At 39.4% G+C, this 14,100-nt stretch overlaps 1 protein-coding gene across 2 annotated transcripts in view; it reads right to left on the bottom strand.

Annotated features, from left to right (window-relative positions):
* Positions 1-8,405: 8,405 nt before the first annotated feature.
* The window catches only part of LOC106880081 (uncharacterized), a 12,778-nt gene continuing 7,083 nt past the window's right edge, over positions 8,406-14,100 (bottom strand). For both annotated transcript variants that reach the window (XR_016238758.1, XM_089343973.1), the window contains one exon: positions 8,406-13,985. Coding sequence is in view for 1 of the 2 variants with exons in the window: in XM_089343973.1 (XP_089200099.1) it covers positions 12,437-12,862 (426 nt within the window). In the remaining variant the exon portion in view is untranslated. The remainder of the gene's footprint in view (positions 13,986-14,100) is intronic.

Below are 14,100 nucleotides of genomic sequence, written 5' to 3'. Positions count from 1 at the left end.
AACACCAATCTTGAGAAATTAGGCTTCTCAAATCCAGAAAGGAGAAAGCTGATTCAAAGACTACAGATCCAAGCCATCGCCGGAACTGTAAAGATCTGTAAAACTTTCCAGAAGTTTATCATTCAAGTATATATGAACATGTCTAGATATGTAGTTATATGCATGAGAAGACATACATAAAACAGAACGTACAGATCTGCATGTATACTTACATACGTACAAAAATACACCGTTGATGTTGAAATTCCAATGGTAGAGCTTTGGATGTTGGTCAGAAACCGGCTCTTTCTCTATTGGCAAGAAATCTTGAAATTAAACTGAATAAGGACATACGTCTGTGTGTGTGTTTTATGTCAAGTTATAAAAGCAATTTAACATGACACTAAAGTATTATTCAGTACTTCTTTGTAGAGTACATTAGTGCATTTATATTAAACTTTTAGAAGTAAAAGGTTGATAGTGACTACGAAGTTAAATAAAAAATATCTATTGTAATATATGTGTGTGTGTGTGTGTGTGTACATAGGTAAATACCACCTGGGGATCGAAGCAATTAAGCTGCTACTATACAGGATGAAAAGTGGAGAGTGTACGATAAAATATATTTATTTGAATCATACGTTAGACTTCTTTCCACATCGAAGTTAAAAAAGGAATTTTGAGAAGCTGATTGTCTCCATACAACTCACTGTTTTGCAACTAATATTGCTAAGAAGGTGAATAAAATCCTCAAAATTAGGAGTGGAACAGAGACTTAATTTGTGTGTGTGTGTATATATATATATATATATATATATATATATATATATATATATATATATACACATATACAAACACACACATGTATGTATAAAGAAGGTCAAGAGGTGTGAGATGAATGCATTTATTTCACCAGTTGATATCCATAAGATTACGGTTGTTTTGCAGCCAGCATCATAGAAAAATGATTTATTTCGGTGTATAATAAATTATTTTACTTGTCTATATTAGTGTATATATTATAAATTACATAGTAATATTGTAATACATGTATCGAAGGATAGTTCGTGAGATCCACAGAATATCCTGGTTACATCAATTCTTCAATACACCCTCTAAACAAAAAAAAGATACTCAACATATTTAGACATGTAGTAGGACTTTCGTGTATTACTTAAAAAGTTTGTTTCAGCTCCATCCGGCCTAAAGTTTCGGGGGCCTCTGGCAGAAACCCGTCTCTCACAGGTAATTAGATTACTGAATTGGTAATCAAAAACCTAAAAGAGACGGGCTCCTGTTAGAGGCCTGCAAAACTTTTAAGTCACAGGGAACTGAAGATCAAACTGGTTTAAACCAATTTTATATTTGCTTGCGTGTTACAGGCTGGTCATAGCTGGAACACTTTTGATCAGACGAGTCTTCTGTCCCAGGGTTAAGACCTTGAGGTGGAGGATGACAAACATCATCCATGCATCCGCTGCCAACACCACCATCCCCACCGTTTCTATTACACTGAGCCTTTCCTCACCATCAAAAACCCATTATATTGTCTCCTCCCCACCTTTTTTTTCTATCTACATCCCCCTCCCGTTCCTGCCCTAACTTTCACCACGCACATTTTAATACCTCCCCCCACTTCACTTCTCTACTTAAAAAGATTGTTTTTTTTTTTTTTTTGAAATTTGAAAAAGAGAAGGAGGAGGGGTGGAGCAACTGTTTGTTATTGTTGCTGTTATGTTTTTGGAGTATTTTTCCCACTTATTTTCGCTTGCTTGTTGGGTTAAGAAGAGCGGGGCAACGCCAGGAGATGGCGCTTGTTTCTCTTGAATTTTGTTATTGTAGTGTTTTTTTCCCAACTGTGGGGATCACATGACATGTTGGTGGTAGGAGTCACTCACTCACACAAACAAAATTGTGCACAGGCAAACATGCATATATTTAATAAACACCATACAACACACACACACACACAGGTACATGTATACTGACATGTATGTGTGAATATATCTATATATATATGTATACGTGTGTATATATATACGTATGTTTGTATATGTATACATATGTATACGTATGTATATATGTATGTACATGCATGTATATATATGTATATATATGTGTATATATGTATATATATATATGTATGTGTGTATATATATGTCTATATTTATATGTATATATATATGTATGTGTGTATATATATGTATATATACATGTATATATGTATATATACATGTATATATGTATATATACATGTATATATATATATATATATATGTATGTGTGTATATATATGTATATATTTATATGTATATATACATGTATATATGTATATATATGTATACATATACATGTATATATATGTATATATGTATGTGTATATATATACATGTATATATATGTATACATGTATGTGTATATATATATGTATGTATATATGTATGTGTATATATACGTCTATATTTCATATGTTTACATATGTATATATATTTGTGTATATACATATCTACGTGTGCAGACCAACACGCACACACACACACACACATATACACAGACGCCCCACGATGTCAATGTGTTCAAACTCTGCAGTTTTGTTATGATCAATTTGTCATTTTGAAATGTGAGAGAGAGAGAGAGAAAAAATTTTATGGGGAAGAAAAATAAAAAATAAATATTAATATAACAAATTTTAAATTTTTCAAAAGTGAAGAAAAAATGTTCAACAACAACAACAACCACAATACAATGTAAATAAATTGTTTCTTTCTTTCTTTCTTTTTTCGTTTCTCAGTTTCTTATTCGTATGTTCGTGTGTACGTACCGTGAGTTGGTTTCCGCAGTTGGCAAAGGGGAAAGGCAGAAAGGTGTATGCGTCCTTCCATCTAATGACCTCACCTGCAGCCTAATTTGTTGGCACTCCGTCGCTTACGACGTCGAGGGTTCCAGTTGATCCGATCAACGGAACAGCCTGCTCGTGAAATTAACATGCAAGTGGCTGAGCACTCCACAGACACGTGTACCCTTAACGTAGTTCTCGGGGGAGATTCAGCGTGACACAGAGTGTGACAAGGCTGACCCTTTCAATTACAGGCACAACAGAAACAGGAAGTAAGAGTGAGAGAAAGTTGTGGTGAAAGAGTACAGCAGGGTTCGCCACCATCCCCTGCCGGAGCCTCGTGGAGCTTTAGGTGTTTTCGCTCAATAAACACCCACAACGCCCGGTCTGGGAATCGAAACTGCGATCCTATGACCACGAGTCCGCTGCCCTAACCACTGGGCCATTGCGCCTCCACAGCCTAAAAACATATGTAATTATACAATTAGAAAATTACTATTTTTAAATCTCACAACGAGATATATTCAGCAACAGTACTTTGTAGTAAAGATTGTTTGCCAACATAACATGGCAGTCCTGGTTTAGGACGAATGTTGCTGTAATTTAGCCTCCAGCTGGCTATACGACACGATCTGTATCCTTATATTTTCACACAAGGGAATCTAGCACCCCCACTCAGCTCAAAACAATACCCGTGTATCGCGATTTCCGACATTTCATATTATTGTGTACCTAATCAATTTCTCCCGTTACAATTGGTGACCCTCGACTTCAATTAAAAACTCTATCTTTACAAATACTTATCATTACAATTGGTAACCCCGAACAAGAGCATTGCAGTCTTCCCAAGAACTAACCGTTACACATACATACATACATAGTTGAAAGCGACAGTCATGCACAGCTGTCACTGAAAGCAAGGACGTGTGTGCTGGAAAAGTGTCCCGATGAAACAAGACCCCCTTTGTCAGTTTTCCTGGGTGTTTAGTCTTCATACCCTTTCGTATCTGCCTCAGCAAGATGGCATAGTACTATCCATTGATGGTGTGGTCCTTTTGAAGATAATCAATAAACACAATACTTTTCATTGTGCGGAATATTCCCAACCCTCTGACAGCATATGCTAATAGCATTGGCTATTTGATTTATAATCAATTGCCTGTCATCCAATCACCGTGTGGTTAACACGATTAATGCTTTACCCTGTGGTGGCAGTTGGAGGAAGTCCAGAGCGGTGTTCAAATATGAATGAAGGCATCCCTGGAAGACGCCGGAGTTCTGCGAGGAAGAGAAGGGACCCGCCGGCGTGAAAGTAGGAGAGGAAGTTTGGGTCAAGCCGCCAAAGGCACGCTGCACATCACAATGGGGCAGGGGAACAGTGACAGGGGTCAATTCCAGAAACAATGTCTCTGTGGATGGAATGCCGCATCACGTGCTGGATCTGCGCAGGATAGCCACTTCGTCGGATGAAGAGTGCGATGGAAACGAGCCGGTATACACCCGGTTGGATGGCGGACTTCGAATTGGAGTAGGGGTGAACGTGATCTTTAAGATCCGGGTGGCGTGTGGTATGACGTCAGTGTCTGGGGAGGCTGACCGGAAGGGCGAGTCGACCGGAAGGGGAAAAAGGGCAGAGGGAGCCTCGATCGGCATTTGTGCCCTTTTTCGAACGGGGCTGCGGTCATGACAAGAGGTGTTAAGCGACGGTCTAGGTTTGGGAAGGTTTGGGAGAAGCAGCTGCTATTCCTGGTGTACTTTGGATCGGGGCAAGCTTCAAGGATCGGATACCGCAAGACGGACTCGCAGTCGAGGAAAGGAAAACCGAGGTAAGGCGATTACATCTACTCGTACGCACACACCACAATACATACGTGTGGTTTGGTGCACAAACGTTCACATAGCGAGTTAAAAAGCTACTTGGTGTTTATAAGAATGGGGAGGTTAAAGCTAAGCTTAATTCATCCATACCTTAAAGTAAATTATGTTAACAGTTACTCAAATTCATTCCCACTGCATTGTGCGAAAGTACATTTATATGCTTGTAGGTATCTTGAGAATCTTTCAGAAATTCTATTAATAATCTTCTCATTGGTTCACAGAATAGACAGGGATTCTTCGGGCCAGAGTCGGCATCTCCTGGAAATGATATTGTATAGTTTTGCGTGCCTTACTATGGACCAAATTATGTTATACTTAATTTTATCTTCCTTCAGTCGCCACGCAAAATTGACCAAAGATGTTGAATGTCTCTTATTGATACTCATAATGCTGGTGACATGGTTACGATAAATATTCTGAAATGAATCAGCCGTTTGCCCAATGTAAACATACAGCCCTCCCCTTGTGTGCATGGTACATTTATATACAAAATTTGTACTCATACACAGGTTCATCAATGGGCATTTTGATTTTTCTCTGTATGAGCATTTATTATATTTATTTGCGTATATGGCAGTTCTGACTTCATTTTCCGACATTGTTACCGTGTTAACTATATCATAATCACTTCTACTATCACAGTTTGGCCGTAATTGTTGCTTTTCATTGCAGTTTACATCTCCTTCGTTGGTGTTTAGACGCATATGTTTGCTAGATGCAGTAGGTGGGTTACTGAACTACTGTCACATTTTGCTATTGTTTATGCAGTGCGTATACTGCTCAAAATTAGCAGAGTTAGCGTAGGATATCTTCACAATGTGCCAATTAAAATTAACATGGTATCTATTAGATTTAGGAAAACATTTGTTTCAAGCAGTAAAAAATTTTCCAGCGATCTTGGTCGAAACATGTGAACCGAAAATTGAGTTGAAGCAGGGGATATCACGATTCCTATATCTGTTGTTTGGCTTATTTAATTTATTGTGTTGTACAGGATTGGAACAATTTACTGTGTTATGAGCATTTGGATTATTGTGTCGTGTGTGTCTATGAGTTTCCGTTGGTAGTTCATTGATTTGAACAATTCTTCCTGGCTTGTATTCTCGATCTGAGTAAATTCTCAAACCGTTACGTTGTCTATTCTGTGGACCAATGACAAGATCATTCATAGAATTTCTCAAAGATTGTAAAGATGCCTACATGCATATAAATGTGTACAATGTGCATTGGTATTCGAGGAATTGACAGTTGTCCGATGTGCATAAAACCTTGGCCAAGTGACTTCTGCAAAAACCTCGACCCGACCAAGGGCTTCTAAGTAGATTTGGTGTACGGAAACTGAAAGAAGACTGCCGTATGCATACATACACCCATACATACATATATATATATATATATATATATATATATATATATATATATATATATATTTACAAATATATATACTTACATATGCATATATGTATGTGTGTGTATGTGCGTGTGTGTCTGTGTGTGTACTTGTCCCCCAACACCGTTTGATAACCGGTGTTAGTTTGTTTATGTGCTCATAACTTGGCAGTTTGGCAGAAGGAACTGATAGAATAAGTACCAGACCTTGAGAAAAAAAAGCAGTGGATCAATTTGTTTTGACTAAACCCTTGAAGACGATGCTCCAGCATTGCCGCAGTCCAAAAGATACAAACATAAATATAGCACATTATTTGCATTATTTACATTTGACGGATGTTTGCCCTCATCTTGTTGTTAACACAACGCTTCGGCTGATATACCCTCCAGCCTTCATCAGGTGTCTTGGGGAAATTTCGAACCTGGGTTCTCATTCCTAAGGTATGTTGTTGTTGTTATTATTATTATCATTATTATTATTATTATTATTACTATTATTCAGGTCACTGCCTGGAATCGAACTCGGAATCTTGGGGTTAGTAGCCCGCGCTCTTAACTACTACGCCATATGCCTGTGGGTTAAAGTATGAAAAAAAAAAAAATATGTTGAAATTGTACGGGAAATTCATTAAAAGAAACCTATAGTAATCTAGAATTGCAAAGGTCACATTGATTCCAAACAGGTTAAATAATGTTTGAAACGGAAGTAGGGAAAGTAGAGACATGTAGAGTTATGTGTTGTTTGTTATTTAGAAAGAGGGTGTGAGTTTATACCCGAGTGAGAGAGAGAGAGAGAGAGGAGAGAGAGAGGAGAGAGAGAGGAGAGAGAGAGATTGTGTGTGTGTTTATGCATGTATGTGTGCACGTGTATATGCATGTATGTGTGCACATGTATGTGCGTGTGTGAGTATGTGCATGCATGTGTGTGTATATGCATGTATGTGCGTGTGAATGCATGTATGTGTGTGTATGCGCGTGTGTGTACATGTGTTTGTGTATGGGGGTGCGGCTAAGGGTAGTGGACAGCACCAGCCCTCGTATTTCATTGCTAGTGAATTGAATGAGAGGAAACTGGAGCGAAAAGAGAAAAAAATGTTGCTAAGCATTTTGTTGAAAGCACCAGCATTTCTGTTAGCTCACCCCTTGAAGTTACTTGTAGTACTACTACTACTACTACTAATAATAATAATAATAATAATAAATGCCCTGATGCAGTACCAGGCAGTGGCTCTCATGGCTTCTGATCTTAATTGATTGGAAGTGTTATCATGTTCATTGTTTTGTCTTGGTATAAAAAGATGGGCTACAGCAAATATTCTGCTTAATACCACAGATTTGCTTGTCAGTTGGTTGATCTTAACCAGTTGAGCTTGTCCCTTGGTGGCTGACGATATGTGCATCTCTGATCATGAGCAGAAGTAGTGGGGGAGCATCATAGCCATGTGTTGAGAGGAATTCTTTGGGGGGTTGAATAATTCATCTCTGGAAACATGGGTGTTTCATTCAACATCCTTGAACAGTCCTTATTCAGGGACCTTTTGTGTGGTGTGGGCTACTTGACCTGAAGAAAATTCTAACTGGGCCTCATCTGCAAGGTTATGTGCTGTTTATCTTGATATGAGATCACCATGTGCCTGGTGTATCTTTATCAGACATGTAGTCATGATGGATGCACTGGGCTTCGTATATTTTACCCCAGTGTCATTTTGATGGATAAAGAGAATAATATTAATAATAATCATAAATTCAAATTACGATGGACGTAAACAAACAAACGAAGGTTGCTTTAGAAGCGTTGAGATGTCTTAGAAAGTTAAAAAAGTGATTTTTAAATTCTTAAACACAGGATAATGCTAATATGTTGGTGGCCAGCCGTCCGCCAACACTTTTTTCTGCAAAATACGGGTAGTTTATCCTGTTCAGGCTATATTATTAGCATTATCTTGCGTTTGAGAATTTAAAAACCATTAATAATAATATTAATTTTCTGGTTTAGCTGCATGGTCAGTGATTTTGAGGAGATGAAGTTAGTTAATTACGTCAACCATAGTATTTAATTAGTGCTTAATTTTAATAACCGTTTCTAATTTCGACACAAGGACAGTAGTTTTGAAGGGGTGGTTTGTCAAAATCATTGACAAATGGGTACTTTACTGTATTGGCCTCATAAAGATAAAATGCAAAGACGACGTTGACAGATATTGAACTCAGAATGTAGCGAGCTGGAATAAATACCACAAGGTTCTTTGTCCAACTCTCCAATGATTTTTATAATACACTGCCATTATAACAACAATAACAATAATAACAACAAAATACATAATGATATTTATATACAAATTTTGTTATCTTTATTTATAATGTTCCAGTTAAATGATAAAAAACGGATATTACAATTCATACAGAGAAATTAAGGCAAATCCATCTGACATTATAATCAGAGACAACCAGGAAAATAAAAATTAAAACGTCATTTAATTGAAGATATCAATTCGACTGCATGGCAATACATTTGAAATAGTAATAGGAAAAAGAGAGATTATTACAATAAAAAGATCTGGAAATAGAGATAAGCCGAATGTAGGGATTGAAGACAAAAACAATCTCCACAATAAAAAGTACCATCGAATGACTAATATAAGCACAGGTAGATGCATAAACAAAAGCTCCAGGACTTATATGTATAACACACACAAAAATAGAAACATAATTATTTCTAAATCTCTCAGAGGGATATTCCGTAACAGTTAGCCAAGCAGCTACTCTGTGTTGATAAAGAGGGTAATAACCCAGAAACCAGTCCACAGATGTTGTTTTGTGCTGGATGAGAATTGCTGAACTCCCTGTTCAAAAATAAAAGGACACAGATATCGTGTTGTATAGCTAACTAGAAACGATGTTTCTTGCGGTTAAACAACAGTAACAATCGTCCCTTCCAGGAGAACCACATTATGTTGGCAAATAGCCTTTACATACAAAAATAGTTATACTACTATTAATAGTTGTTTCAAATTTTGGCACAAAGCCAGCAATGTTAGTGGGAGTGGGTTAGCTGGTTAGGTGATTACACGGACATCAGTGTTCAATTTGTATTTAGTTTTTTGACGCTGAAGGACAAAATGCAAAGTTGACCTCAGCAGAATTTGAACTCAGAACATAAAGACGGAAAAAAATGACGCCAAGCAATTTGTCCGGCATGCTGACGATTCTGCCAGTTCATCACCTGGTTTCAAATTTTGGCACAAAGCCAGCAGGTTTCAAGGAAGACCCGAGTTCATTACATCGACCCCAGTACTCAACTGGTACTTATTTTATCGACCTTGGAAAGATGATCATCACTTTAGCTTTATCATTATTATTGTTATTTTTAACTTATTTGTCAAAGTTCTTTCGTCACAGATACTGTGACCTCTTCAGTGACTCTCTCTGCCACGTGTCTCCTCTTGTCCTGTTTATCCTCTTTTGTCCTTCTGCGGAATGTATTCTATCTGCGCATGTGGTCATGTCTGTAGCTGTGTGTGTGTGTGTATGAGTTTAGTATGTGCGTCCTGTATGTGTGTGTGTGTATGTGGTTAGTATGCTCACATATGTGTATGCGTGTGTGTGTGTGTATGGGTTTGTATATTATACTGTACATTCTAATAATTTAATAAGTCCCACGGTGCTCAATGTAACCTCTGTGCCTAATACATTGTACCTTTCACAACCCAGTAGACTGTACCAAACACAGGGTACCCTAAAAACTGTATATGTCCTGAAGCGCTGTATGCAACATCTGTGCCTAATGCATGGTACCTAGGTACAAGTCAGCAGACTGCCAAACACAGGGTACTCTATTTAAGCAGCCAGATGGATTAACTGTAGGAACTCAGAATAATTTCTGAAACTATGATTGATAAAGATAATTATTAAAAATCTACCCACCCTCCCATTTATACCCAACCCCGCACCTCTCACTTCTAGTCTCCACACCGGACGCCCTGTCTTCGCATCACCTCCATCACCACCACATCCATATAAGTGCGATCCCCTCCTTCATGTAGAACGGAGTCGTACTTTAATACCCGCTACACCACCCCCACGTCGTTATCGGAAATTTTGACGTTTGTTCTTCTGGTGGGGGGGAGCATCATCTTGTGCGCCGAGACCCTGTTGGGTTTTATCGGCGCCCATTCATATAGAACAAACGGTGGGGGGGGGAACTTCCTGATAACAGACGTAGCGTTGGTGGGGGGTAGCAGATGGATAGCCGTGGTGGTGACGAGGGTGATGATAGCGGAGGAGAAGGGAGAGGTAGAAAATGCCTTCGGAAGAGGAGTAGGGCAGAGTAGGAGGAGGAGGAGGAAGAGGAGAGAGTGCAGACATTTTGTTGTTGTTGATGTAGATGCTTCTCCTTTATGAAAAAAAACAAAAAACACCAACAAATAGCCCAATGTTCCTCTCCCCGCTCTCTCTTTCTCTCCCACACTACCTGTGACCAATACCCTCATCATCACCACCGTTAACATTGTTGTTGTCATTGTCACATTTGCTATCATTGTTGTTTGTATAACAGGTACACTTATATATATATATATATATATATATATATATATATATATATATATATATATATATACTCTCTCTCTCTCTCTCTCTCTATATATATATATATATATATATATACACACACAATACATATACACAGACATACACACCCATATATATACTAGTTAGGTGTATTATATATTAGACACACAAATGTATTTTACATCAGCTGTACTCTATCTGTCTATCTATCTATCTATATATATATATATATATATATATATATATATATATATATATATATATAGATATATATATACATATATATATATATATATTTAAAGAAGATAAGAAAATAGAGAGATAAATGAATAAATAATTATCTATTAATTGTCTCTCTATTTTCGTATCTTCTTCAAATATATATAAAACCACGGTTTATCTAGTTACCTTGCAGGTGAATATTAATTATAACATTCAACACTTCTTGAATAGGTAACTCACTAGTATTTTCATTGGATTTTGTCATCCCTTAAAGAGGTTTGTAACCTTTATTTGAACTTCTATATACATATATATATTTAATCAACTAGGTCTACTATATATTATGCATTCGTTATCATATACAGTATTCTGTACATCTACGGAATCATGGGTGATTTGTGAACAACAACAACAACAACACCAACAACAGTAGCATCAATCAGTGCAACCTTGTGCAACCTTTTCAGGAAGCGTCTAATCTTCGCTCATCTTCGGGATGTTACTGAAGACATATTCAAAGAATTTCTGAATCTTGCGAGCCAGCGCCTTATGTTCATTTCTCTTCCGGTCAGCAGGAGCTGGTTTTTGGCATAGCAACCTTCATCATTGCCAGGATATTGGTCAGAAGTGAGCTGGAGTTGTTCCGACTGTTGATTCCTCTAGCGCTGGTCATTGTCAGATGGTGGACCCAATGGGTGGTCAGGAAGAAGGCGTGACTGAACAGAAGGGTGGTCAGCTGGTCAGGTCTTTCTTGTTGTCTGAATCTCGCTGCTGATTGTGACTGGTGGAATTGGTCTGGAGTTGTCATAGTCATGGTCAGTCGGACATAGTGGCCACATGGACCTTTGCAGCCTGACCAACTTCTTTACCTCACTGCCATCCCGCGGACAGTCTGTGTCATTGTCAACTGGTCATCTTGACCTCCCCATTCTGACCAACTCCCTTGGGTCATTGTCACACTGCCATACTAGGTCATTGTCAACTGGTCACCTTCACCTCTCCATTCTGACCAACTTCCTTGGATCATTGTCACACTGCCATACTAGGTCATTGTCAACTGGTCACCTTCACCTCTCCATTCTGACCAGCTCCCTTGGATCATTGTCACACTGCCATACTAGGTCATTGTCAACTGGTCACCTTCACCTCTCCATTCTGACCAGCTCCCTTGGATCATTGTCACACTGCCATACTAGGTCATTGTCAACTGGTCATCTTGACCTCTCCATTCTGACCAGCTCCCTTGGATCATTGTCACATGGTAACACTAGACCACTGTCAGCTTGTTGAATTGACCTTTCCTGCTTCGTCCACACCCTTAAGTCACTGTCATGCCACACCATTAGGTGTCTGTCAACTGGACAGCTCAGGCAATCCAGTCATGTCTGTTCCATTGGGTCACTGTCAGGTGGAAAGCGTCAGTCGACAGCGACGTATGTTACTGTAGCCCAAATTCTGTGAGGTTCAGAAATGAGTGGAGTTGCTGCAATTATTGGCTGTGGGTATATTGAGAACCTCTGATGTCACATTGGTCAGGCTGGTGTTGAGGAGCTCGGGTCAACATCACGTGACTCTACACTTAGTCACGTTGTTATTGCTGCTGCTGATGTTGCTGCATAGCGGCGTCAGTGACAACGTTGAGCTGATTTCGTATTCCGTCTGAGATTGGTCCTTGGCACCATCTTCGTCGCAGTTTTTGTTGTTGTCGGTAGAGGCTGTGTAAGTAACATTGTTGCCATTAGAAGTGGTGGTGGATGCTGTGATGTTTCTGGTAATGTTGCTGCCGTTGTTTGCAGATGTCATGTTCTTACAGCCATCAAAATCATTGTTGTTGGTGGCGGTGGTAGCAATAGGTGTAGCCTCGCCTTTGTCACCCTTGATGACAATGTTATTGTTATTGCGATACTGTTGCTGCTGCTGGTTGCTGGAAGACGCTGCAATGACATCAGGTAGCTGTGCACCGGTTTCATTTCTGCATACGCAGTACATATGTTTGTAGACTGAATGCAACAAAGCACGGAGTTTACAGTTACACGGCACCGGGAGACTTAGTACAACAGTTTCATCTCCATCAAATAACACAGGATCTGTTGTTGTTATCGGTTTTTTTTCCAACGTGTTATTCTTGTTTTTGGCAGCAGTGCTGGTACCAATATTCTTCACAGTGGCCGCGTCAACATCTGTCTTAGTGTGGTTGCGGTGACGGACACCGCTTTGGACAGTGTCTCGGAGACGGTCGTCGTGGTCTTGGATGCGATGGTTACGGTTGAGCTGACCGAGAGCTGGGGCCCGGTGGAGAAGGAAGCGACACTGTCACGTCTGAATGATTTTGTAGCGGTCCTGCTGCAGCTGTGGTGGACATTGTCAAAACGAGTCTGATGCTGTCTTTTGCTGCTGCTTCCGCTGAAGCTTCCCCTCCACTCCCTTCTCCTCTTCTTCACCTTGTTGATGATGAGACGGAGGATAATGTTGATGGCGATGAGAATGATGCGGGTAATTGCTGTTATGATGCAACTGTTGTTGCTGATAGTGTCGATGAGGATCATTATTATTATTGTTATTATTATGAGGATGTTGATTGACGTGCTGGGAGATGTGCTGGCCATGCTGTTGATGATGAGGCGAATGTCGGTTGCCTTTGCCGTGGCTGCCCTTTCTCCGAGTTTTCTGTTCGGTGTGACAGGAACCAGTGTTGTTACCAGGCATGAAATAACACACCAGCTTCTTGAATGGCTTAACAGAATGAGACGTCGATGATGATGACGATGACGATGACGACAATGTTGATGAGAAAGAAGAAGAACCAACGGAAGCAGAAAACGGAAACAGTAGCGTATGATGCTTGATGAGCCAGTTACTCAAGGTGGACGTTTTTGGATTGTACCTGTACACGTATTTCTTTTGCGGTTTCTTCTTTGGCAGTGACATTGCCGACACCGTGTACATGCGCCGCACTCAAGCACGGAATTTCGATGTCTGCTGGTAGTTGAATAGGTTGCCTAGCATGCAGTTGCACAAGTTGAAGTAGTACGACATGCAGATACCTTTGTGGACGTTGAGCGTGGAAACGGGAGCCTGCGATTGGTTGAAGCGAAACGTCTGACGACCGCACCTGCGTAAAGGTAAAAGTGGCGCTAAGTAGTGCGAGAAATGATAAGAATTGTAGTGCTAGAGGTAGCGACGATAATGGTAACAACAACAACAACAAAAACAAAAATCACAAGGCC

The sequence above is a fragment of the Octopus bimaculoides genome, chromosome 28 (assembly GCF_046866305.1).
Source record: "Octopus bimaculoides isolate indiv1 chromosome 28, ASM4686630v1, whole genome shotgun sequence".
NCBI lineage: Eukaryota > Metazoa > Mollusca > Cephalopoda > Octopoda > Octopodidae > Octopus > Octopus bimaculoides.
Note: the sequence above shows the minus strand (reverse complement) of the source record. Positions and strands in the feature narration are given on the sequence as shown.